The 27,322-nt window shown below is 36.4% G+C and overlaps 4 protein-coding genes and 1 long non-coding RNA gene across 6 annotated transcripts; 2 read left to right on the top strand and 3 right to left on the bottom strand.

Annotated features, from left to right (window-relative positions):
• LOC104750418 (protein C2-DOMAIN ABA-RELATED 2-like) lies at positions 1-1,743 on the top strand. Of its 2 annotated transcripts, none has more exons than XM_010472210.3 (3): positions 1-223; positions 1,096-1,191; positions 1,284-1,743. In XM_010472210.3, exons 1-3 carry the CDS (start codon positions 113-115, stop codon positions 1,578-1,580), a joined length of 504 nt encoding a protein of 167 aa, XP_010470512.2. In that variant the 5' UTR covers positions 1-112; the 3' UTR covers positions 1,581-1,743. The 2 variants fall into 2 exon arrangements, with proteins under 2 accessions (XP_010470512.2, XP_087349401.1); XM_087493275.1 differs by having other exon boundaries at positions 1,279-1,743.
• Positions 1,744-3,635: 1,892 nt separating this feature from the next.
• On the bottom strand, positions 3,636-4,792 carry LOC104750417 (uncharacterized). Its single transcript, XR_015583518.1, has 3 exons — positions 4,626-4,792; positions 4,040-4,210; positions 3,636-3,868 (listed from the first exon to the last, which is right to left on the bottom strand). It is a non-coding gene; the product is annotated as an uncharacterized LOC104750417 (long non-coding RNA).
• Positions 4,793-8,388: 3,596 nt separating this feature from the next.
• On the bottom strand, positions 8,389-10,275 carry LOC104750416 (DELLA protein RGL1). The gene has a single exon (XM_087493448.1). It carries the CDS (start codon positions 9,943-9,945, stop codon positions 8,419-8,421), a length of 1,527 nt encoding a protein of 508 aa, XP_087349574.1. The 5' UTR covers positions 9,946-10,275; the 3' UTR covers positions 8,389-8,418.
• Positions 10,276-16,866: 6,591 nt separating this feature from the next.
• LOC104750414 (protein neprosin-like) lies at positions 16,867-19,172 on the bottom strand. The gene is made up of 7 exons (XM_010472207.3): positions 19,013-19,172; positions 18,796-18,882; positions 18,319-18,603; positions 17,947-18,108; positions 17,813-17,866; positions 17,584-17,730; positions 16,867-17,375 (listed from the first exon to the last, which is right to left on the bottom strand). Exons 1-7 carry the CDS (start codon positions 19,133-19,135, stop codon positions 16,992-16,994), a joined length of 1,242 nt encoding a protein of 413 aa, XP_010470509.2. The 5' UTR covers positions 19,136-19,172; the 3' UTR covers positions 16,867-16,991.
• Positions 19,173-23,843: 4,671 nt separating this feature from the next.
• On the top strand, positions 23,844-24,248 carry LOC147925543 (uncharacterized). The gene has a single exon (XM_087492667.1). The coding sequence runs from the start codon at positions 23,844-23,846 to the stop codon at positions 24,246-24,248; it is 405 nt and encodes a 134-aa protein (XP_087348793.1).
• Positions 24,249-27,322: the final 3,074 nt, after the last annotated feature.

Below are 27,322 nucleotides of genomic sequence, written 5' to 3'. Positions count from 1 at the left end.
CCACAAAATTTGCCATCCACAAAATTTGACTTCAGAGGTGACCTATCAAAGAAAATTTTACATTTGAAGAGAAAAGGCCAAAAGTTTTCTTCGATCTAAGAAAAGAGAAGACATGGAGAATCTCCTAGGCCTTCTAAGACTTCATGTGATTAGAGGTGTGAATCTCGCCATTAGAGATTCTCATAGTAGTGATCCTTACGTCATTGTCCGTATGGGTAAACAGGTAACCTAATTTTTCATTTGATCTCTTCCAATTTAGCCATCATCTTCAAGGTTTTCGAACTAATGGATCTTTGTTCATTACGGAATGAAGAAAGTATTAATACTTTTTTCCATTATTTAATTGAATTTTACGATATTTGTTTTAATATTGTTATCACCACAGCCTCACTTATTTTATATGTTAAAATTATGAAACAAAAACATACTTTGAAATTTTAAGTATTGGTGTGATGCGTATGTATTCCAGTGTTCAAGAAAGCGCTAGGCGGAATCTGGGCGGTGACCTAACGCCTAGCGCCTAGAACGCTTAGTCGGGGCCTAGACGGTTTTTAGGCGGTTTAGGCGTTTACTACATAAAACATTATATATATATAATTATATTAAAATATATGTTATAAAAATGAAAAAATTATAAATTATAAACAAATGGTAAGAAAAATACATTTATTTAAGTTATATTAACAACATATAAATATTTATAATTACGTATATAGATATAAAACATAATAATTTAATTATATGTAATTTAAAAATCAAAAATAAATATTAAAATAAAATGTATGTAATTTTAAGCGGGTTAGGCGGTCATCTAGGCGTCTGCTGAGCGCCTAGCGCCTAGACGGCCGCCTAGACCGCTTTCTTGAACACTGATGTATTCTAATTCGGTTTGTCAAATTTTAAAACACGGTTTCGAGATCATTTACATGTCAAATGTAGTTTAAGAAGGCTAATGAGAATTTCCAAGGATTTGACATATCAAATTAAAATAGTAGTTATGGTATACAAGTTTTTGATTTGTTTATGTGTATATCGTATCTATATATATAACCTTATTTGGGATTATGTTTTGTCTCCTCTTCTTTGTCGACGCAGAAGCTACGAACACGTGTGATGAAAAAGAATTTAAATCCAGAATGGAATGAAGACTTAACACTTTCTATTACTGATCCAACTCTTCCTATCAATATCGTAAGTGATTCCTATATGACAACAACTCTCTTTTTTCTCAGTTGAATGCTTGATATCAAGTGCGTGTATGTGTTTTTGTTGTGATAGTATAGATGGTGTACGATAGGGACTGGTTCTCAAGGGATGATAAGATGGGAGATGCGGTTTTCCACATTGATCCGTTTCTTGAAGCCATCAGAATCCAAAACGAGCTGGGAGGACTACCGGAGGGGACTGTAATAATGAAGATTCAGGCAAGCAGACAAAACTGCTTGTCAGAAGAGAGCAAGATTGTGTGGCACAAAAGAAAGATTGTCCAAAATATGTTTCTTAGGCTACAGAACGTTGAGCGAGGGGAGGTCCAGTTGCAGCTTGAGTGGATTAATGTCTCTGGCGCTATGAGTATATAGGAGGATTTTGCTTTCTAAACCCATTTTATACAATTGCCCTTATCCATAGAGAATATTCTTTATTTTTTTTACTGAAACTTTGCATAGTTTAAGCATATTCGGATATTTAAATAATTGTTATGCATCTGAATTCTATAAAAAAAAACTTTTGTTTAAAACATAATTTCAATGTTGATGGATTTACAAGTATTTTTTTCAACGTTGAACTTAACCACCTCGAGGAATGGTTCAAGTGTCATTAAGACGGAAGTTTATATTTGTTAACAAAAACAAACTTGGCAGTGGTCATGCAAGCCAAAATCCCTTGAAATATCTCCCTTGTTGAGGCTTTAGTCTTCTTGCAACAATACTTAAAGTAGATGTGATAGTATCACGTTGCTTTAACCAAAGACTAGGAGTGTCAAGTTGGATAAACCAAACCAAACCAACCCATGACCATTTAGATTTTGTGTTAAACAGATAATGAGTCAGTCCAACTCATTTACCAACTGGTTTGGATCAACCCACAACTCATTTAGATTAATGGATTGATTGGTTAAATGAGTTGACCCATTTATTATCAAACCAAGAAAATCAATCTCTTAAACACTATATTGAAAGAACAAAGGAAGCTTCTTCCTCTTCTTAATTAACTTCAAAATTCCAAAATTTTCTCTCTTTCTCTCTCTCTGAACCTTAGATTCCAAAATTCGAATTTGGGCTTATCTTCTTCTTAACTCGATTAAGTAGAAGAAGATAGAAGTTGAGTCGAAGAAGAAGAAGTGGGAGCGAGAGAGCTTCGTTTGGTTTTGTTCATTTTGGTTAGTTCAATTCGGTTTACTCATTTAATTAAAAGAAAAATTAGTTTAATCTGGTTTTTAAAACCAATCCAACTATGTTTGGTTTGGTTTTGGTCAACTCATAACCATTTTATCATAATCCATTTCAACCCAATCCATTAAACCCATAAACCATTTTGATCCATGAACCCATTAAAACTCAAATTATCAACTCAATAAATTTTTGGATTGGTTTGGTTTGGGTTGATCCATAAATTTGTAACCATTTTGACACCCCACCAAAGACTCGTAGATTTTGATGTGATGAATAGGGACTTTGAGCAATGAGTATTTGTTGCCTTGCGAGAAGGGTTTCAAGTAATGCAAGATGAGTTATTCGTCCTTATTTTGGTACAAACTTATAACCTGGCTGGGAAACGATCAGTTGCGTCAACAAGGAAAAAAAAATATCAGTGGCCGAAGAAGAAGGAATGCCGAGTTGTGTGGTGGTTTCGGCGGTTTGGTTTTGTCGTTCAGTCGAGGAATCGCCATCGGAGTTGTTTCGTTAGAGATTTCACAATTTGATCGACGGCTATTATCAACATAATTAATAAGGAATATTAACCTTTTATAACTTTTCTTAAAAATCTCTAGATTCGAATTATAATTTATAAAGAATTTTGAAAACTTCAACAAAATCATCAAAAACGAATAAGCGAAAGCTTTTTAAAAAATGTTGAATAGTATTCTATAGTTTTATTGATTAGTTTTCTAAAATCTTGTAAAATGCTCCAATCAATCCTTGTATTTTTGTGATACTTTACATGATTTTATTTTGTGAAGAAAGTGTACAAAATCATGAACCAATAACATAATAATTTAGCCCTCGGACTTCGGTTTTTTCGGTTCGGTTTTTCGGTTTTTTTTAGATTTTGAATTTGTTACCGCAATAACCGAAACTCAAAATCGGTTTGGTTCGGTTCGGTTGTAGACAAATTCGGTTTTTTATTTTTTCACCGAAATAAACCGAAATTATCAAAAAAAAAATCGGATAAAATCGATTTTGTTCGGTTAATTCGGTTAATTCAGATTTAATTTGGATAAGTTTGGTTATTTCGGTTTTGCCTTTCTAATTGCTTTTTATCCATTTTTAAATTGATTTTTATCGATATTATGATAAAAATCAATTTAAGAGATATATAAATGATGATAATCTATAATCTATAATGTGTAGTGTTGTAAAGTATAAGTTGTAATGATATTGCAATGCTCACCTAATTAATTGATCTGACATAACGTAAGCATAAGTCATAGTTTCATACATTACAAAAACTGAAAACATATAGTACTGAGCGTAGACATAACATGAGTCTTAAGTCATACATAGATAACACAAACTGAAAACAAACATCAAAGGGAGACATAACATAATAAATCACTCATAACACAAACTGAAAACATCCTTTGTACCACTTGTGGTTCTTTGACACAGATCAACACGCTCCTTTCCAAGTGGTTTTGACTCTTGATCTTGAATATACAACAAGTAAAAGAGGAAAAAAACAAAAAAGTCAGAACAAAAAGAAGACACTAATTAGACAAGAACAACACTAATCAGACTAGCTACCAAAACATAACAATATATAAGTCAAAACAAAGATTATAGACGAAGCATAAACAAGTAGAGAAGCTGAAACAAACCATATGGCAAACCTCATGATGGTACTGGTCTAATGACCTACTCTTCAATGGTTTTAGTCGTGGTACCAAGTGATTCATGGAAATTAAGCTCTTCAAACATTTCAGCCAAGTTAGCAAGTTTTTCCTCTGCAATAGAATTCCTCAACCATTGTTGTGTGCATACCAAAGCTTCTGTCATATAAGGTGTCAAACAACTTCGAAAAGGATCCAAAATACGACCGTTGGTACTAAAAGCTGATTCCAATTGCTGTTTTTGTTCAAACTTCATACATAATAATATATCTTTATCTTACGCAAATGGCTCCAATTGCTGTTGTTTAATTCACACATAAATCATCACCAATAAAGATTCATAGTTTTATCTTACTCATAAATCAAAATCCCTAAACCTCAACCAATAATAGAAAAAAACAATCCAACTAATATAATATAACAAAAAGACAACAACAACTAATATTCTAAATTTCTAATACTCTATGACGTTTGATTAAGAGAATTAGAGAACTAAAGAAGATCAAAGTCAAAACTGTAATCTGTAATGAAGTAGAGAAAAAAAAAGATGAAAAATCAAATAAATGAATCTCACCAAACAGAAGTTAAGCTGAGACTGAGATGATGCAGAGACTAAGCTAAGAGCCTGAGAATGCAGAGACGAAATTAAATTGAAGCAGACAGGAAGTAGAATCACTAGCCGTTTGTGTCGCGTAAAAACTAAAAAGAAAAGAGGCGGAGAGAAGCTTGAAGAAGTGAAGTGAAGACTATTGTCTATTACTAGGTTTAATTAAGTTCGGTTAACCGATCGGTTAAGTGGAACCGAACCGAAATAACCGAGAACCAATTTTAGTTTTAGAAGCTTGCCGATCGGTTTAGCCCTAATAACCGAAACCGAACCGAATACCCAAAATTTTGGTTCGGTTCGGTTGCTTCGGTTCGGTTTTTTGTCCCAGGGCTATAATAATTGAATTCATTAACAATCTTAGATTCTTTTGTTTTAATTGAATAACACAAAACTTTTAATGACTTTATAAAAGTATGAATCCAATAACCCAGATTTGTTAAGAATTTAAATGACTTCTTACAAATCACATAAATTTTATAGAGTTTAATAAAATCTTGATCTAATAACAACAGATTCTTACATAACATATAAAGTCTCTAAAACTCTTTTCAAATCTCAAACCAATAACTCCACTAATAGTAGTTTAGTTACTTTTCCTTGTTACTACTATATACTATACGGACTCAAAATTTCTGAACAAATCACAGATACGCCGGAGACTTTCCAATTTCATGTTCTCTTATTGTTTCCAATCTACGTCGGAGACTACACACATGTAACATTCTTAAACACCATGTAGCCCATGTGCATACACAAAATGGCTTCGCGGAATCTTTAATTAAACGTCTGCAATTAATTGCAAGATCATTGATCATGAGATCAAAACTACCAACCTCAGTATGGGGACATGCTATTTTGCAGGCAGAATCACTTATATGCATAAGACCAAGTGCATATCAGAATTATTCCCCATTACAGTTAGCATTTGGTCAAGAACCAAATATTTCTCATCTAAAAATATTTGGTTGTGCGGTATATGTACCGATTGCACCTCCACAACATACAAAAATGGGACCACAGAGAAGGTTGGGAATAAATGTTGGTTGTGACTCCCCATCAATTATACGATACCTAGAACCTCAAACTGGTGACGTATTTATTTCACGTTATGCTGATTGTCACTTTGATGAAAAGAATTTCCGATTCCAGGGGGAGAAAATAAAAAGATGGAAAAAGATATCAAATGGTGTGTACCATCACTATTACACCTTGATCCTCCCACAAAGCAGTCAGAACTAGAAGTTTGGCAAATTATGCATTTACAGAGTATACCCAATCAACTTCCTGATGCATTTTTAGATATCAAAACGGTAACTAAATCACATATACCAGCAGCAAATGCTCCTACTAGAATTGAAATCTCACAAGAACATGGAAAAATTGATGAAGCACATGAGTCTAGAATACGCTTAATGCGCAGTAGACCAATTGGTGCGAAGGATAAAAATCCTAGGAAAAGAAAGGAAGTCGAAAAACATGAGACTCCCAAAATGACAAAAAAAATATTATAGAAAAATCATGACTCTTCCACCAATATAGAGCAACATGAAAATGAAGAAAATCATGAGATTCATATCAACTATATCCATAGTGGAAAGATATAGAATCAAAATAAAATGGATGATGTTTTTTCCTATTTTGTTTCAAAGGAAATAAATGAAGAAATTGAAGATCCAGAACCAAGGTCAGTATATGAATGTCAAAAGAGACATGACTAGATACAATGACAATATGCAATACAAGTCGAACTTGATTCTCTTAAGAAAAAAAATGTATTCGGACCAATTGTGGCCACACCTAAGGGTTTAAAACCTGTTGGTTATAAATGGGTTTTCGTCCGCAAACGTAATGAAGAAAATGAGATAACAAGGTACAAAGCTCGTATTGTAGCCCAAGGTTTTTCTCAAAGACCAGGATTTGATTACGAGAAAACATACTCTCCCGTTATGTATGCTATCACGTTTATATTTTTAATGAGTCTAGCAGCTGATAAAAATCTAGAGATGCGTCTCATGGATGTTGTAACGGCATATTTATATGGACCATTAGATAGTGATATCTATATGAAAATTCCTGATGGATTTAATATGCCTAAAGCATTAGCTACTAAACTCAAAGAATTATGCGCAATAAAATTACAAAGATCATTATATGGTTTAAAGCAATCTGGGCGTATGTGGTATAATCGTCTTAGTGAGTACTTAACTAAAGAAGGATATGTGAATAATCCTCTATGCCCTTGTGTTTTCATCAAGAAAACGATATCCGGATTTGTAATTATAGCGGTCTATGTTGATGATCTAAATATCATTGGAACTCAAGAGGAAATACCAAAAGCAACAAACTATTTAAAATGAGAGTTTGAGATGAAAGATCTCGGACAAACAAAGTTTTGTCTTGGTTTACAGATTGAACATTCTCACAAGGGAATATTTGTACACCAATCAACATACGCTAAAAGAGTTTTAAAACGCTTTCATATGGATAAAGCAAATCCTCTCAGTACACCAATGGTTGTTAGATCACTTAATGTTGAAAATGATCCCTTTCGACCACATGAAGAAAATGAGGAGATCTTGGTCCTGAAGTACCGTATCTAAGTGCAATTGAAGCACCAATGTACCTTGCAAATCGCACTCGGCCTGATATATCATTTGCAGTTAACTTTTGGCAAGGTTCAGCTCATCCCCTACACAAAGACATTGGAATGGGATAAAACATGTCTTCCGTTACCTTCAGGGGACTATTGATTTAGGATTATTTTATCCTAAAGACTCAAAAGATCAAATGGTGGGTTTTGCAGATGTAGGATATTTATCATATCCACACAAAGCTCAATCACAAACTGGATATGTTTTTACTATTGGGGGCACCACCATATCTTGGCGCTCATACGAAAGAAGGCTATATCAAAAGCGATAGATTAAACACAACCCTCCAAAGTTCTTCTTATATACCCAATAGCTTGAGAAGAATAAGGTAATTGAAGTAAGATATGTTAGGTCATCTCACAATGCAGCAGATCTTTTTACAAAATCATTGCCTAGTTCAATATTCAGAAAAGATGTCCATAATATTGGAATATCAACGAGAGCTCTAGAGTATTATACTTTAGTTATTCAAGGGGGAGTAAATATGATTGTACTCTTTTTATCTTAATATGATTTTTCTAAAAGATTTTAGTAGAAGGTTTTTAACGAGACAACAATATCCCTTGGAAAGACACAAACTACAATGAACTCCAAAGGGGAGTGTTACAAAAGCCAACAAAACATTTGCGTATACAAGTTATTCCGGAGTCCATTGTCTTAACTGTTACAATAGTAATTGTTTATGTTTTTACACTATAAATATGAACATATTGCTTCAATTGTAGAATACACTTCTTCTCGATAATAAATATAAAACTCTCTCTCTTTTAGCTTCTCATATACATTTTTTTAGATTATTTTTATTACTCATATTTTTATTTATGATACAAAAATTACTAAATTAAAACATATATATATATATATATATTAGTCAAACAAATAAATCAATAAAAAAAGAAATAAAAAACTCTTTTTGACCTTTCGAATGAAAACAACTGATATGATCAAATCTTACTGGCCTGACCTCAAATAGACTTTGTGCGAGGTCAAAATCTCGTGAACAAAATTTTAGTATTCATAAAAATTTGGGAAACGTGGGACTTTTTTTTTTTTTTTAATCAGCAATGCAATAAAGTATATAGCACAATGTCCACATTCCCATTATTTATTCATTCCACACGATTGATCCGCCACGCAGATGTTGCAATAAGCGGTCGAGTTTGCCATCCAAGCAACAAACAACCTTCATTCTCCTCCACATTGTAACCATCAGCTCCAGCATGAAATGCCAACAACATGCTCGCTTGCTTGTATGCGTTCGAACCAATATTAACCGGTTTAAATCCTCCCGAACCGAACCGGTTTCTCCACTGGTTTAGTGTTTCGTGCCTTTCGACCCGGTCTTCACCTTCACAAGCCACAAGGTTAAGTATCTGTTGTCCCAAGAACAACTCCGACATTACTCGGTCTTGGCTCGGGGGGCCTTCGAGCGAGTCAAATAGGCTTGAGTAGTAATGTAAGGATTCCGTGAACCGGTCGACGAAAACCGTACCATTGTGGTTTGCTTCTTGCTCGACTACAGTCATGATATCCGGTCGGATTGATCTAATCGTGGATATAAACTTATCAATCGAACCGGGCTGAGCTAAGAGGCGATGGAGCTCAAAAACCGAGTTAACCGCAACATATTCTAAACCGGGTCTAATGTCTAGCATTTCCGGTTTAAGATGGGACAAATTATTCAAAGCAATGCTCTTAAACTCGAAATTGACACCAATATTACTCGCAAGCTGACCAAGTTTCCAACCAACTTCTTGAATTTCGGTTAACGAAGAACCGATACCAGTTAACCGAAAATCCGGTGGACCATTAGGACGAACAGCAAGAGCTTGAATCAAAGCCGGCCATTGTAAACCATGATGAAGCCCTAAATCAATAACATGAACCTTGTCAGCCGAAGCAAAAGCCTCAAGTATCGCTTGATTCGCCGTGAAGTGAGCGAACTTGAGATACGGACAAGACTCGTAGAAGTGAATCTGTAATGTATCCGACAAAGCAACGTCATCATCACGAGGGTAAATCCGGTAAATCCTCCTCGCTAGCCCTTCAGCGAAGTAAGTCGCGACCTTCCTCATCGCACCAGCCTGAGACGTCGCGAGTAACCCCACGTGCTTCACCAGCGCGTCGGCTAACTTCAGGTTGTTCTGTTGGACAGCTTCAGCGCAAGCTAAAAGCGCGTGGACCAAACGCACTCCAGTTTCTTGAGAATCCATAACCACCACAGAGCGCGTGGTGCTCATCTCCGATTCAACTCTCGTCCTCTTGCTCCGACGGCTCACGTGCTCTTCACGTGGGTACACTGCTGACCCAGGGATAGCTCTCAGATCGTACTCCGAGTCAGCTTTCCCTTGAGTCCGGGTCGGGTCAAGATCCGAGAGCATGCTTTCGACCCAACCGGAGAGATCAGAAGGGTTGTAATGAACAGTTTCATCAGAAAGATTCGAGACACCATCACCACCAAGAACCATCTCTAACTGTTCAAGCTTGTGCGCCACGTCAGCCATGTCGGAAGAACGAACCTTGTAACCTAAAACCACCAAAAGCTCGTCAACTCCAGCAGCTTCTTCCTTCGTCGTCATTGATGAACTCCCACCTTCTCCGGTGGATGATTCACGGTGGTTGTGCTCTCTCTTCATTAAAACCGAATTTTTTTAATAACCTTTAGCGTGAAAAGATGAAATCTTTAAAGATTTTGTAAGCAGAGAAGAAAGAGAGATAGACAGAGAGAGAGAGAGGAGATTAGGAACACGGGAGTGTCATAATAATTGAACAAGAAGAAGAAAAATAAAATTCTAGTATATTTTTTTAAAAAAATAATGATATGATTTTTTATATATATAATGTATGATTAGTATTTTATGAAAATAAAATAAAATGAAAATGAAATATTTGGGGTATCGAGCCAGCTTTTAATTGGAGTATATGAAATTTAGTACCGGCAAGTTCTTAAAAGCAAGCGCAGAGCCGTGGTACAACCGCAATCTAAAGCGCAATTATAAAAGGAAATTTATTTACCTATTTTATTTTCCTTTCTATATAATCTATACTGTAACAATAGATTCCCTTTCTCTTCTTTTTCTGCGAATAATATTTTTTTTTTTAATTTTCGAAATATGCTTCTCGAGAAAATTCAGTTTTGATTGATATAAAAACCTGACACCATTATTTGCAACGAGATATTCTAATATCTATAGTAATTATTTTTGGTATTTGATTATATTTGTGATTTGTGAGATTTCTACATCATAGACTATGTGTAGTCAAGTGAATTAACAGCTCTGATTTGGAAGTTGTAATGTAAAGAAACAATTTTAGGTTAGAAAGTCCAATGTCTAAAGCCAACCACCACCCTATTTTTTTCAACTACGAAGACATCCATTTTTTTTCTTGATTAGGAGATTCACTTATATTATTATGTGTTATGTTGTGATTATTGTTCAAATTTTTTTATCATCTTTATAAATGAGAATAAAGAAAGGAATTTGTTATGTCCATATATTAAATTATAAATCTTAGTTCAAGTTCAAACTCATTTGGATGTTGCTGATACATCTAAATTAATCAAATAAATTATGTAACCAAGTGATTTTAAAAGCGTCATTGTTGAGTTACCACACGAATTCGAATCATCATAATAACAGTATATATTTCTTATTATAGCATCGAATTGACACTTTTTAATTTCCTCAAAAGAAATAAGTATTAAGTAATATAAGCATGGTTGTTCAAAAAAAAAAAAAAAGTAATATAAGCATATGAGATTATGAAAACAAAGTAAAATATAACGTATCTAAGACATGATTCTAGAATAAATAATAAACATACACCAGAATTAAAAATCATTCGAGACAACAGTGTGGTTATGATACCAATCCTAAAAATTCTCTAACATAAACGCAATTAAATCTGCAGTTTTATTGACATGATCTACAAAAAAGATGCATACACTATATAATAACGTTACTGGTAGTTCTTTATCTTTTAAGTTTCTCCGTTCACAACCAATTTTCAGGATATTACAATCACCCATACACATAATACAACATCCTCATTACGAACCAAGATTGTTACCCTGATGGTCCTTTACACTCGTATGGGTTCCACTCTAAAACTACTTGTGAAATCTTTGTTCACCATTGTTTGTGGAATCCCATGCAAGCTTTTAGCATGTGAGCATTACCTTTTATATTAAAATACTTATCATTAGCCCTGGAGATAATTACCATAAAACATTTTCCGTGTTTTATCCTCGTATTCATGAGATTTATTATCACTTCATACTACGTACGACGTAACCTATCTTGAAAATTTTGTAAATGCTTAAATGTAAAGTTATTTTAGTACTACTTACAAAAACAAAAACAAATAAGTATGTTTTGATAATTTAGATAGTCAAAGAAATTATTTTAAGTTTTTCACATGTACAACCATGTTAACAAAATTAACGGTAATACTGGTTCACCCCTCCAAATCGTCCTTGTTTACCAAAGATCTAGCCCGATTTATTAAGGCTCTATCCAATCTTAATTTCTTGACTATTTAAGCATGTTTAATGAACTCTAAAACAATGTTTATTCTCTTTATGTTTGTTAATAAATCTAAAATACTTTCCCATACATTTTTATTCAGATCAAACGTCTTAATTATTTTGATGCAATAGTGAACAATTTTTCATCTCTCCATATATATCATTCAATTAAACCATGTTTTTCATTTCTCTTTGTATTTATTCGTCTTTAAAATGCATGAGTATTATAATTTGGGTTATGAATTATGCTTGATTAGGCTGAACTAGTAGTTAGATGTTGATATCTAGCTAGGTCCAAGTGTTGTTAGATTCTTAATTTTTTTTGCTATTAATGGTAGACTAGACTTTATCATTATAATCTAGTTAGGAGGGTTTTCCTCTCAAAAGATGTTTGTGAAAATGTCTAAACAAAAATTAATTGATTTTTTCTTAGTCAAGGAGAATTAAAATTAAGGTTATTTTTGAGTTTACAAATATACTAGTTGTTTGGTTATTTATTTTTCAAATGAAAATTTAGTAAAGTATGGTGATTTACAAGGATGGTTAGTGTGTCTTAAAAGAGAACTAGTCAAAATAAGTGATTTAAAGTTCTATGATTGTGTTTATCTCAACCGCTTTCATCATTATTTGTTTTTCGATTCGTGTTAGACCCTTGATCCAATGTTAGTTTCTAATCGTTTGAAAAAACTTTGTTAATTGCTTAGTTAGTAGTTTGATTTCTCTTTTATCTTGTTAACTTCACCATTAAAAAAACAATTCACCAGAGTTGAAAAAATTGGCCACACGAATTAAAGAGGTGTTGCGTTATCATGATCAAAGCAATACATCTTTGATTTATGTTCATTGTCTTTCAAGTAAATTATGATATCCTTGGAAATATATATCTCCTTTCCACATTCTATGTTGATGTTTGAGTATTTACAGATTCTCTTTTCTCAACGACTTTAATTTGTATGTTGGTTCGAAGGATTCGAGCCGATTGAACATTGTTTATATACATAACATGCGGATGTACATGAATATATTATGTCAATTTATTCGATTTAATATTAGTTCGTCAAAAAAATAAGAGAGATCGGGAAAAAAAAAAAAACACCATTAATAACCTGACCCAAATATATATGTCAAAAGGCCGGCCACTCTGTTGAATCTACATTTTAATCGATGAGACCATCCACCTGTACCGGTCCGTCCACAACACATGCTCTAACCACCTGCCTTCTAGTCTTCTTGTTTTCGAGTAATTGTAAGTTATAAGAGCATATGAAAATCTTAGGATTATGGTCGATTCCTCATCTGTCCCACATCTAGGAAGGGGTCGAATCATCGTGAATTCCCCCTCGTTTTTAACCAAAGGTTTACCACCGATAATATTCTAGTCACATGTCAAATGAAATATTTTATTTAATATTGATGGGTACGTTATATGTATTTTGGGTCTTAAACTTGACTCATAAGTGATAAATTAATGGTTTCCTAAACAAGTGGCTAGAAACGATGCCAATATTTCAAACCATCTTGTTCTTAAATATTATCCAAACGAGTTAGCTGGGAATGATTAACAACCTATAATATATGTACGATAATAATATCGTTAATGAAGATTCCTAAGGGGTCATGTGCATTGTCAAGATTTTGACTTAAAATAGAAAAAGGCTAGACAAATGTTAAAGTGAAGTAGCCGTTGTTGTACTAAGAAGGAATTAAAGTGGTTGGATTGTTATGGTGGGCCAAAAAAGAGGCCAATAATTTCATAGCCGATTTCGGGAAAAAAATAATTTAAAGAGTGTAATCAAAGAAAAAAAATTAAAATAGAAATAAAAATAATTACGAGTTTACCCTTAATCAAGGTCCACAATGACACAACACCTTCTTTTTGATGATTTTGGCCCTTCACATTCATATATATGACACCAATTCATGTTGGTGTGGGGACTTCTGTTTGCTGTATAATATGATCGATCGTTCCATGTGACTCACGTTCCTTGTCGCTCTCATATTTTTGCCCCATCTCCGATCGATTATCATCACTCACTAGCTTTTCATATATTTTTTTTCCTCCAAAAGTGATTTTTGAAAGCGTGTGGTCCCTTTATATGATAATTGTTCATATAACTGGAGTGAATTAGAAAACTTTGTAACATTTTGGGAATGCAATGAAAATAACCAAGTTACCTTTTTCTACTTACGAATGTGTTTCTTTTATTATTATTTTTGTAAATGACAAACCAATTGTAATCTCGGTAAAAATCCGATGAGAAGTGGTTCAACAATAAGGATTTACAAACAATCATATAGTGTGATTTTTTTTTTTGGGTCCATGTCATTTTGACATTAGGGCTAAGTTGTAGTACTTGATCAAACCCTTAAAATCCCGATAATTTGATAGAGATATTCTTATTACAATATGTTGTCAATTATATAGAAAATTATTGGAAGGAGTTGATGATTCAAAAATCTTGGCCAAAGAACGACAAGACATAAGTGTGTCACCAAGACAATATAATTTGGAGGTAGTATTAGAGTTTGATATAGTGAGTGGTAAATCGCTTTTCACCAATATAATTGAATGTTCAACGAATCATGATACATAAGATTTATTAGTAAGACCCTGCATTTTCCAGAAAGATCAGCACGAAAATTTATAACTTACAATCACAAGACCAAAGATATATTTTGTGAAAACAAGTTGAGCCACTATATGTCTCCACCAATGACAAGACAATTGCAAGCAACCAATATATACATATTACATCCATATATAGATATATTAGGTAATTAAAGGGGGGGGGGGGGGGGGATCCCATCACATTTACTTCATTTTATTTAAATTTATTTGATAATAACTTGTTGGTAATTTAAAAGAGAATCCTTCACATTTACTTCATTTTCTTTTAGTTTATGTTTCTTGAAAAAGGTTATCTAAAATGGATTGGTATCTGGTGGACACAATAAATATTCAACACGATCGTTTTCTCTGCATGTGTTACTCATGCATCGAGGGTTCATTAATAATAATTTACATGTTACATGTTACAAGCTTTTTGTGAAATAATCATAATAACAATAATCATATTTTAATTAGCTTTCTATGCTACTTAACACGACGAGGCTATGCTTATATTATAAATAAAAGATTTTTATATACGGAGTAGTATCTTATTCAAATACTTTATTCGTCTTCAACATTGAAGATCTAAATAAATTAATAGGCTTGAATAGTTATTACCGGCATTATATGCGTATTTATTTTTTTTGTCAACCATTATGTCATAACTGATCGGCTCTTTAGCCAAATTCTTACATTCGTAGAAAGCAGGATTCGATCCCTCCATTATGCCATAATTGGTCAGTCCTTTAGCCAAATTCTTACATTCGTAGGAAGCAGGACTCGATCCCTGGTATAATTCATACAATTTTGCATGGTAAATTCATACCGACAAGGTTCAAATACATTATATATACTCCCGCATTACATGCAAATTTGTTTTGGTCTTTATTTTTCATTGAGATCTCTCTCTCGTCCAATTTTTTAAGCTTATAAACACTTGAGAAAGCTTTTGAGTTCGATAAACAATAATATTTTAGAATTTGAAACTAAAAGTAAACGAAGGCGTCGGTAAATGTTAGAATAATTGAGATTCTAGTTTTCTATGAATTTTTGATATATTTTTATTTAGAATAGTAAGAATGTACATGTGACAATTTTTGAGATGTTGATATGTTGTGAACTGGTGATGTATCATCCTATGGAGAAAGCATGTCTCTACCGTCACTATTTATATTTAAACAAGTTTAAAAGCTTTTTTTTTTTTTTTTTTTTTGTCAACAAACAAGAATAAAAGCTTTTAAAAATTGCTTAACGTACCTTTCTCCATAGGATGGTGAATTTACTAATTGCTTTATTTTCTGTTGGTCTCACTCAAAAATGAAATCAGAATGTATTTTGCAAGGTCTCTCTTTTTCTTAATAAAAGTAAAAGAAAGGAAAATAAGAGGCTTAAAACAATTAGGGAATAAAGAAAAATAAACTTTAAGGACCATTAAAATTGTTGTCTAACCAAAAAAAATATAACATGCCTTTTCATGTGACATATGGTGGTGGGGTTACACATTGACTCCAATTGGTAACCATAATTTAGGAAAAGAACGAGGAAGAATATGATATTCTTATTCATTTCTCAAAATTTTTACCATTTAAAAAGAATATTATTTTCTCATCATTCTTCTATATTCCACATAAAATGAGGAACAATAGAACAAAAATGTTCCTCCCCAAAATTGATGAGGAACAAATGAAAAAAAAAAAGAACAAATATTAAAATTTTTTTTTAATAATATTTCAATTTTATAATACAATAATATTCATATTTTTCACAGTACTGGCAGAAAAATATATTTGATATAAAAGTTCATGTTAAATTAATCTGAATGCTTAACTTGAAAATTGTATGAATAGTAAAATAAATTTAAACGATGTTTATATCGTAAATAAAAACAAAATAATATTTTAAATTGTTCTTAAATTCTTATTTTATGTTAATATTAACTATTCGTATTTAATATGATGTATCTAAAATTTAATTCACAAATTTTATTTTTTTAAATCAAATGTAAAATTTATTTTATATACATTAAAAGTAGTATTAGTATTTTTATTGATTAATTTATTTAATATTTAATATATTTTAAAAAATATTGTTATTGTTTGGTCACCAGTTATTATTTTGTTTCTTGTTTGCATCTTTTCCTTTCATTCCTAAAAATTTGTTTATTCCGTTCCGCATTGTTCTTTTTAATCATTTTCCTTTTGTTCCTCTAATGGTTAACTTTTAGTTAGAGAATATGCACAAACTAATTATGAAAATAAAATAAAAAGACAATTTTTGGGTGGTGTACCCAGGAATTTTTCTATTTAAAATTGTACAATGACTATACATTTTGTGGAAAACTATTTTAATGAACTAGTCAGTATAAATTAATATATATATATATATATATATATTGTAGTAATATTTTAGGAAGATTCATTATTAATTTCTTTATAATTTTATATTTTATGGAGAAGAACTCTTTGCTAATCATAATTTCATTTCCAAATTTTATGTAAGATTAATAAAAAAGGAGAATGAACATTGATAAAATCAATATGAGATTAGGGACAACGAGAATTCTGGCCAGGTCCTCCAAAGTAAAAGTGGGGCTCTGACTTTTGCGTTCTCCGATGCAGATTTGTTGAATAACATTTGTTCTCATTAGCGTACTCGGATAGATACTTAGGATATTTCCACTGCAAAGAATTGTCTCTGATCCTAATGTTTGTGTGGTAACAAGCTTTGGCCCATAAGGAAGATGCCCATTGTCCACTCCCCATTGAAGTTTTTGTGTGCGGCTTCTTCCACAAGTTAGGACTATGGACTTCTCCACCCCACTGCACAGCAATTGCGCTATGTCTGAGGTAATTGAAGAGTGACCCTGGCCAATAACCTATCACGTGGTTTGCGCAAATCAACCACCAATTCCCAAAATTGTTTACATCCTGCAAGCACCATCGATCATTAAAACATTTTATGCTAAAGAGCATTCATGTCGCGTTTAAAACATGTCAAAAGGAAACTTTAGCTTTGAAATGTTGATCTGTAACACCAATTTTTTGGGGCATTAACCAAATCATATACAAAAAAAAATAGCACAAAATTTTTAATTTAGTTCGGGGTTTTGGGAGATGATTTTGTAGAAATTGTTACCATGAAGATGCTGGCGGTGAAGTAATATTGTTTTCGCGAGGGACTCGAAACGGGTGCTATCGTTGCACCTAAGGCAATCGTAGTACTTGTTTGCACAAAACCGGTGCATAAGAGGTTGAAGCACCCTGTTTGATCATATCCATCTTTCTGCAAATCCAAATAGAAAGATAAGTTATAAACTCCAGAAATGTTATAAATTCGATCAGTATTTGTGAAATGGTGTACTTACAGTCCAATAGATGAAGAGACGTGTGCGAGAGTCACCGAAAAGCCTTGGATTCACCTGAAATTGGTTTATGGCGATCTATTTACTAGTTACTTCAAGATCAATATATAGTACAATTCTAGGGGTTGAAAATTTACCGCCCAACCAGCTTCTATGCTTTCAAAGTTATCTGACAGTCCACTGAGTAGCCAGATCTGAGAAGAGCTGTAATCGCTGGCCTGAACTCTCGGAGGATTCCACACATTTAGATCGGATCGAGCGCCATAATAATTGTACCCTAGGGCGATAAGGACTGCCTCCTATATCATAATCAAACAATAAGTGTTTCCAATTAACCAGAAAAAGGTTTTAATCGTTATTTTTAGAACCTAACTGCGATTAATTCAAGCCCTTTGATATTAATTGTCTTTTTTGTCAAAACTTGAAATTCTAATGTTCTAGAAATCTTTAAAAAAAATAAAAGCTTTGATAGATTTAACAATTCCGAAACTAAAAGCGATGCTACGTACCGATATTAACCTTGGGCGGGAACTGTTTACTTTTTCAGGAGTTATATTGAAATTGCCCTTGTTCTGAAGTGCGTTGTCGAGAAAACTGTATCTACGAGGAGTTTTTTTCCCAAAACGAGACGGTGAAGAGGCTCTTCTTATGTCTTCTCTACTAACTCTGCGAACCGGTATTGTCCCAATAGGACAGTCTCCTGATTTTGACCAAATCTGAGACATTATTTGTTCATCAGAACCGTTGTTTGGAATAGTATTCTTCATTGCACCAAACTCCATACTTGGTTTCATCTGCATGCATAAATGTAGTCTGTTTAACGATAGAACAATACTTATGTACAAAGCAAATAAAGGAAATTTAACCAAAAAATTAATTAAGAACTATTTTTAAAAATAAATCTACGGAGTCTGCAAATGTTATTTATTATATTTATTTGTTAATTTTATTATTATAACAAATAGGTGTGTGTAGAATTTGTTTACCTGAATCTTGTGGTTTCTTAAAGCGGGATGATCAAAGGCATGTTGTTTATAGATATCAATACAATCTATTATATCTCCATCTTCACTCTAAAAATAATGTACAATCGATATGTGAAGTCATAAGCCAAAAAATATACACAAGATGTTATATATATATATATATATATATATATATATATATATATATATTTGCATTCAAATTCAGGCAACTATGTACCTTGATGGTCTTCAACGCAGGCTTGTTAAGAGCCTTCAATTTCATATCGATATCTAAAGATCCTTTCCCATAGGCTTCACTGTAAAAGCCAAAGAGAATCACAAACACTAAGAACAATCTCATTGTGGTTGAAGGAATAGATTTAGGATGTAGGCTTCGAATATTGAACTTTCATACTTATAGAGTTTACAATACCCAAATGATGTAAAAAAATTAATATGGTAACACAAAGATTGAAAAAAATGGAAACCTCATATCTGCAGATTTGGCAAACATTTTGGTCAAGTCATATATTTTGTTTTGCTTTTAAGTTGGATTCTCCTCTGATTTTTTATGTTCTCTGACTGTCCATTTTCCCATAAATAATTCTTTGGTAACGCTTTATTATAAGGGAAAATTTAAAAAAAAGGAGTATTTTTTTAAAAGTTTGTCCATCTATACCTTCTTTAAATAATTTTGGTCAATTAGGTTTTATATTAATTAATAACCTATTTAATTTCAATTTTGAACCTTAAATAATATTTTACTTAAATTAAAATCCATCAAATGGAATTTGTTAAAATCAAATCAAAAATCACTTTTATATAAATTATTTTTTTTTTTGAAAAATTAAAGAATTCATCTAAACAAAATAACTTAAATTAAATAATATATCTATTACCGAGGAAACTTGGAAATATTTTTATATTTCTTTTACAGAAAAAATGGAAATAAAAAATGTATTTTCCTAAATTATTGCAAAATTATTATTTTCCACAGCTTATATTATATATATATATATATATATATATTCAAAAAGATAAATAAATGGTTTACTAAATGCGTAAGACAAATATGTGTGACTATTATCTCAACAAATAGAAAAAATTTCTAATAGTCTCTAATTTAATCTCCTTTATTATTTTATGTATTTTTTTATTTTGTTTCTTTAGTGTAAGCTTAATTCCTTTAAACATAATTTTTTTTAATTGTGAAATACTATATTTATTAGTTTTGTGAGTTTTGGATTGATTTTTAATAGTTTTGTAATATGAGAATGATATTTAACATTTTATTATTTTCTTTTTATACATGAGTTGATTTTATACATTAATACACATTATAAACTACGTAGAACATAATCAAAACAACTAGGTTTTATATCTCTATTTTATTCGGTTATAGTGTCAAATTAACTATGTTTAAACATTCTAAATTTTTTTGTCTGTAACTAGTAAACTTTTATCGCAAATCATGTATGTATTTACATATAATACTAAAAAAATATATATTTTAAATTTATAAGACGTCCTTCAAAAATGTTAATATAAATTTATTTGTATTGCGATTACCATCAAAGTACCATTCACACGACCGAAGAATGCCGCTACCTCCAAGCGATCCTAATGGAACAGTACAAAAAAGGAGCAATAGTCGTCGAGTCTGACAGAAGCAAAACAACCTGGCCCGGAAAAAATGACACCAAACGAGCCGAGAATATCGCCCGGAAGTTCGTGAACGACTCCAAGGCGCTCGCCGACCAAAATGAGGACGAGATAGAGGCTCCGCATGACACCAATACCGAAAAACAACCGCGTGTGGATCATCAGCCCGACCAACGCCCCCCAATAATAAGAAAGATAAACATGATCATGAGTGGGCTAGCAGGGTGCAACGACTTGATCAGGTCGATAAGGGATTATACCAGGAAAGCCGAAACAAAGAAATCCTGGCCATCGAGGACTGGTTCAGAAAGCACGACGATAACTTTCGACGATAGCGATCTGGAAGGCTTAGATTTCCCACATAACGACCCGTTGGTCGTCGAACTTTTGTTCAGAGAAAGCGAAGTTACGAGAATTCTGATCGACATCGGAAGCTCGGTAAATGTGATCTTCGGAAACGTCCTGGCACAGATGGAGGTCAGCGAGAGCGACATTAGGCTAGAATGCCATTCTCTAACCGGTTTTGACGGATATCATCTCATGTCAGTCGGCACCATCGATCAGCCGATCTTTGTCGGAGGAATGGCGAGGTATTCTCAATTCGTCGTCATCGACAAGCCTACTATTTATATCGTTATCCTTGGAACACCATGGCTCCACAAGATGAGGGCAGTCCCGTCCACGTACCACCAATGCGTCAAATTCCTAACCCCAAAAGGTGTGTTTCCATTGCACGGCAACCAGCAGAGAGCGAGGACCTGCTTCCTGATCGAACACAAGATTCGCGCAGCGAAGAAGTTATAGCAATCAAAGCAACAGGTCGGCAACGACAACCTGTCATCGACCGACGGAAAACCGACCCCGATCCAACAGGGCGTCGCTGCAACTAGAAGAAGTAAGCCTCGATGAGATTGACGGGAAACGATGCGTGAATATCGGAACAGAAATAACTGTAGCTATACACAACGAGCTGATCCTTTTTTTCAAGACAAATATATCGACGCTCGCTTGGACTGTGACCGACATGAAAGGAATCGATCCATCCGTTACAACACACGAGCTCAACGCCGACCCAATGCATAAGCCAGTCAAACAAAAACAACGTAAGCTAGGCCCGGAAAGGTTGCAAGCAGTGAATGACGAAGTCGATAAACTGCTCGGCACCGTATCCATTGTAGAAGTCAAGTACCCCGAGTGGTTAGCTAGCCCGGTAGTCGTAAAAAAGAAAAACGGAAAATGGCGAGTCTGCGTGGACTTTACCGACCTTAACAAGGCTTGTCCAAAGGATAGCTTCCCACTACCACGGATCGACCAGCTCGTCGAAGCAACTGCGGGCAACGAGCTTCTAACCTTTATGGACGCCTTCTCGGGATACAACCAAATTTTAATGCACAAGGATGACCAAGAAAAGACATCATTCATCACAGATAGGGGCTCCTACTGTTACAAGGTCATGCCCTCCGGCCTAAAAAATACAGGAACAACTTACCAACGACTAGTTAATAAGATGTTCGCCGAGCAGCTCGGCAGGACCATGGGAATATACATAGACGAAATGCTCGTCAAGTCACAGCGCACCGACGATCATATTACTCATCTCCGACAGTGCATCGACACTCTGAATAAGTACGGGATGAAATTGAATCCAGCCAGGTGTACCTTTGCAGTCAAGTCAGGGAAGTTTTTGGGTTACCTTGTAACTCGGCGGGGAATTGAAGCAAATCCGAAGCAAATCAAGGCGATCATCTACTTCCCCTCGCCAAAGAATGCCAGAGAGGTGCAGCGACTAACTGGGCGAATTGCCGCCCTGAATCGCTTTATATCCAGATCGACAGATAAGTGCCTGCCATTTTACCAACTCCTCAAGACCAAAGGAAATTTCTAATGGAATGAGGCCTACCACGACGCATTTGGAAAACTGAAAAGTTACTTGTCAACACCACCAGTACTTGCAAAGCCAGAACTCAGCTAAGTTTTATTCCTGTATATTGCGGTTTCCGTGTCAGCGGTCAGCGGAATACTCGTCAAAGACGACCGAGGAGAGCAACAACCTATCTTTTATATAAGCAAGTACCTCGAAAATGCTGAACCCATTACTTGACAGTCGAAAAGGTCGCCCTGGCAGTCGTCACTTCGGCAGGAAAGCTCCGAACGTATTTCCAGTCGCACACCATCGCCGTCCTGTCCAATCAACTGTTGCGATCTATATTGCACAGTTCAAACCAATCCGGACAATTACCGAAGTGGGAAATTGAAATCAGCAAGTAAGACATCGAATTCCGTACCCGCCCGGCCGCTAAATCCCAAGTGTTAGTTGACTTCTTAATTGAACTACCTTTGGACGGGGCCGAGCCAACACCCTCTGACCCAACAGATGAACAATGGATCGTGCATGTCGGCGGTGTGTCCTCTCATCTAGGTTCCGGCATGGGGATTCGGCTAACATCTCCGACCAGAGAAATTATGGAGCAGTCCTTCCGCCGTCGGTTCCAGGCAACCAATAATGTCGTCGAGTACGAAGCACTCATCGCCGAACTCAAGCTTGCCAGCGGGATGCAAATCAAACAGATCAGAGCTTTCTGCGACTCTCAACTCGTCACCAACCAATTGAGTGGAGAATATGACACCAAAACCGCACCAATGGCCGCCTACCTCGATGTTGTCAGAATCCTGTCCAAGCGTTTCGACGAGTTCGAACTCATCAAGATTCCAAGAGGGAAAAATGCTCCAGTCGACGCCCTAGCAGCACTCGCGTCAACATCGGATCCTGACCTTCGACGAATCATACCAGTAGAAAGCATTGATACGCAAAACATAGATGAAACTTGAAGAGAGACATGTCTCACCCTTCACCAACCTAATGAAATCAGGCCCACCCGGCAAGCCGCCACCTCGCAACGACAGTTCGAACCTCCCTCCGATGACGACAAGACAGAATGGCGAGTCGAAATACGCGCCTATCTCGCACATGGCGATGTGCCAACTGACATGTAGGCCAAACTACGGTTGCGAACAAAAAATGCCCACTACACCTTAATGAAGGAACATTTGCTCCTACGGACCGCGTCAGGCGCCCTCTTGTTATGTTTACACGGCGACGACACAAAGCTAGTCATGATGGAAACCCACGAAGGGGCCAGAGGTAATCACTCAGGAGGCCGAGCCCTGGCACTGCGAATTAAGAAGCATGGCCTTTACTGGCCAACAATGATATTTGATTGTGAGAAGTTCGTCGCCAAATGCGAGAAGTGCCAACGACACGCCCCCATCATCCATCAGCCGACCGAGCTGGTTCGAGCTGGCATAGCTTCATACCCATTCATGCATTGGGAAATGGACATTATCGGCCCGTTACCCACGTCCAGACAAAAACGCTACATCCTCTTCCTCACTGACTATTTCACCAAATGGGTCGAAGCCGAGTCCTACGCCAACATCAAAGCCAAAGATGTTCAGATCTTCGTATGGAAATAGTCACCAACAATGGTTTGCAGTTTATATCCTTACAATTCGAGGACTTCTGCGCAAGATGGCGGATCAAGTTACGAAAGTTGACACCGAGATACCCACAAAGAAACGGGCAGGCCGAAACAACAAATAAGACCATACTTGAAGAGCTCGATGGAGTGCTTTGGTCCTACCGGACGACCCCACGACATGCAACAAACACAACTCCATTTTCCCTCGCCTACGGAATGGAAGCAATGGCGCCCGCCGTGGTCGGTAGTACGAGCCTTCAACGTACAATGCTTGTACAGGATACCGCACTCAATAGGCAGATGCTTTTGGATCGGCTCGATGAGCTCAAATAGGAGTGCGACAAAGCACTTTTGCGAATTCAAAATTACCAGCTCACCGCGGCAAAATACTACAACAGGAAGGTCCACAATTGACACTTCGATGAAGGGGACCTCGTCCTACGAAAACTCTTCGAGAACACCGCCGAGCCAAATGCCGGAAAAATGGGACTCGATGCATTTCTAACGTTACTACTACTAAAAAAAAAACCTCAAAAAAAAAACCCGGCTCTGCGTAGCCTATTTTCTTTAAGTATCAGTTATCTATGTAAATTGAACTACGAGTGGCTTGATCCTTCCTGATCGGGGGTATGTAGGCAGTCCCGTTAACGGGACACAGCTACCAATAATAAAAAAATCTTTCGACTATCACGTTTGTCAGAAAAGAGTCTTCGAAGGCTGCTATCTAAGAACCGAGTGCACCTCGCAATACACGAGTAAGCTGACCATCACGAGTCGCACCTAGAAATTCGTTTTTAAGTCGAGTCGCAAACTCGCAAAATAAGGATAAGCCGACCATCACGAGTCGCACCTAGAAATTTGTTTTTAAGCCGAGTCGCAAACTCGCAAAAAAGGGATAAGCTGACCATACACGAGTCTCACCTAAAATTCATTTTAAGCCGAGTTGCAACTCGCAAAGTAGGGGTAAGCCGACCACCGCAAGCCGCACCTAAAATTTCACTTGTAAACCAAGTCACAGCTCGGCTACAAAGGAGACGACCCAGTAGAGCAGATTAGAGCGCACCCAAAAAAAAGGGAGGGGGGAAAGAAAAGTAAAATGAACGACTATTAAATTATAAAGCGGACAAAAGAGAAGTTCAAAAGGGAGCCGACCCCTAGAAACGGCAACCAAACGGCGACCTCCAGTTTGGTGCAAAGCTCATTCCTCTCGGCTACCAGCCCGTTTTAACCACGCTCAAACTTCACAGCCTGTCTTTCAGCTTCCGGTTAGAGCTTAAAGCCGTCGCCAGTTGATCTGTGACCGGTATGAGATTCCCTGTACCAAAGTGAATCTTGCGAAATAGCTCGGCACAAGAGGCAAAGTCGGTCGGGAAAGCACGGGTCGAGATGGAGTAGCAGAAATCCCACTCGTTGTTCCCTTGTTTCTGCCTTTTCGCCGACTCAGGAACCGACGAGCCTGTAGCATCCTTCCTCTTCTGAGTACTCACCCTAACCTGCTCCACCCCGTCCGGACGACCAGAATTTTTAGTTCTCGCAACCTCAGCTGCCTTGACCTGACTCTTTGAAAACGGGAACGGAACTACAACCTTCTTCCCCGCATGTGCCTCGACAAGACGGGCGTCCTGCGACAAAGCAATCTTATTCCCCGCTAATTGCTCGAGCAGCGGGTCGTCAAAACGCTCGCGCAGAGGAGGAGGACCGGAAGGCGGCGTGGACGATGCCCCAGTAGGTCGTCGCAAACGAGCAGAAACGTCGGGAACTTCCAAGTTTAGACGCCCCATTCCTGCTGGTCATGCAGATAGTCAAAAAAAAAACGTCGTCTACTTATAGCTCAACCAAATACTCACTTGTCGGCACTAAAGTTTTTGCCTTGGGTTTTGAAATCTTTGTTTTTGACGAGTTTGCAACCCTCACTGATGTCTTTCCGGTTGCTTGAGTCAATCCCGGCCAAACGTAAGGTCCAACTGACTTAATCTTTTCTATCTCGGCACGAAAGGCAGGGGGTACGGGAGTAGACACCTTGGCACAGAAACTGAAAAAAGAAAAAGAGTTAAGTACCACACAAAAAATAAAATTAAAGACAAGGAATCTACAGAGCAGATCGGATACCGGGTGAAAGATTCCACCTAAAATATAAGGGAATTGAAGGGTCTTCGACGACCCCAAGAACCATCTTCATGAAGAAATATGAGCCGGCTCAGTTGTAAGTTTTTCCCTTCGTCCCCTCGACGAGTATCGGCTTCCTCGAACCAACGTAATAAACGCCCGAGGTTTTATTCCTATTCGTGGGAATAAACCGAGTAAGCTCCTCGAAGTGTTCCACCGAAAGGTCGATCCCCAACGCCTCGGCCAAGATAGAGATACCGACTGCATTCCGGAAGGTCGCCATTGCAAACAGGGATATCGCCATCTTGCAATTCTCCAAGTAAGACATCAGGAAGGCAGGGAGGGGAAAGTTGATCGCACACTTGGTGAAAAGCTTCTCCAAGAGATAGATATGACCATCCGGAACATCCCAGGGACGCTGATTTTCGTCCGGAATAATAATGGGTGGAAGAGGATGTAATGCGCTGAGACTAACCGTCCTCTCTGCCGATTCGAGCTTGATAGAGGTCCGGGGAACATGTGAGAGAATTTGCCTCCTCGAACCATGAGTGATGACCGACAAACGAACCACGAACGACGACATGATCTTCGGGAACACCCGAATCCTGCAAATTCTCATCAATTAGAGAGGGCATCGCACAAGGAAGACAAGATGAACTCGTAGTCGCCAGATGAGAGTGAGGTAGAGTCGGAAGATGAATCAGAGCGAGAACTCGTCGATGATTTTTGCCCACCACGACTAGATCTGTTGACGTCATCGGAGTCTGAAGAGGTCGCTCGCCGAAGATGACTTGCGGCAGAGGAATCAGAGGAAGCGGATCTGGGGGAGGACATCGAAGACGAAGTAAGAAGAGAAGAACGACCTTAAGAAAGGGAATGAGGGAATATACCTGATGACTCGGGAGCAAGGGATGACTCGTAGACAAGATGAGGAAAATGAAAGAAGAAGAGGAGACCCCCCGAGGCGTAATCATTACAACACGCGTTTGGTGACGGTACGACTTCCAGATTTCACGTGCGAGGAGAACCGCAGGCAACGATTCGACCTCTAGCATCGAAAACCGAAGAATCTCATGCGCGATCTTTCACTTCCTCAGAACTCGTTCAGATTTACCGACCTTCGAATAGAGTTCTCCGCCTAAAGACTACGAACTGAAGGCGGGGGGGGGGGGGGGGGAATACTGTTAAGGGTGGATCCACACCCTTAACAAAAGGCTCGGCCCATTAAAGGCCCAAATAAACTTCCTAAGAAGGAAGGGTATTTTGGTCTTCTTAGGGAACGAACCGACACAGTTCCAAAT

Source organism: Camelina sativa, chromosome 16 (genome assembly GCF_030686135.1).
Source record: "Camelina sativa cultivar CO46 ecotype springtype chromosome 16, ASM3068613v1".
Taxonomy (NCBI): Eukaryota; Viridiplantae; Streptophyta; class Magnoliopsida; order Brassicales; family Brassicaceae; genus Camelina; species Camelina sativa.
This window is presented reverse-complemented; position numbering and strand designations above follow the sequence as displayed.

Coding starts and splice junctions, on each gene's coding strand:
- LOC104750418 (XM_010472210.3), top strand. CDS start 113: ATGGAGAATCTCCTAGGCCTTCTAAGACTTCATGTGATTAGAGGTGTG. Junction 224..1,095: donor TTGTCCGTATGGGTAAACAG/GTAACCTAATTT, acceptor TTGTCGACGCAG/AAGCTACGAACACGTGTGAT. Junction 1,192..1,283: donor CAACTCTTCCTATCAATATC/GTAAGTGATTCC, acceptor GTGATAGTATAG/ATGGTGTACGATAGGGACTG.
- LOC104750416 (XM_087493448.1), bottom strand. CDS start 9,945: ATGAAGAGAGAGCACAACCACCGTGAATCATCCACCGGAGAAGGTGGG.
- LOC104750414 (XM_010472207.3), bottom strand. CDS start 19,135: ATGAGATTGTTCTTAGTGTTTGTGATTCTCTTTGGCTTTTACAGTGAA. Junction 18,604..18,795: donor TAAGAAACCACAAGATTCAG/GTAAACAAATTC, acceptor TTATGCATGCAG/ATGAAACCAAGTATGGAGTT. Junction 17,376..17,583: donor TCACCGCCAGCATCTTCATG/GTAACAATTTCT, acceptor TGGTGCTTGCAG/GATGTAAACAATTTTGGGAA.
- LOC147925543 (XM_087492667.1), top strand. CDS start 23,844: ATGGGTCGAAGCCGAGTCCTACGCCAACATCAAAGCCAAAGATGTTCA.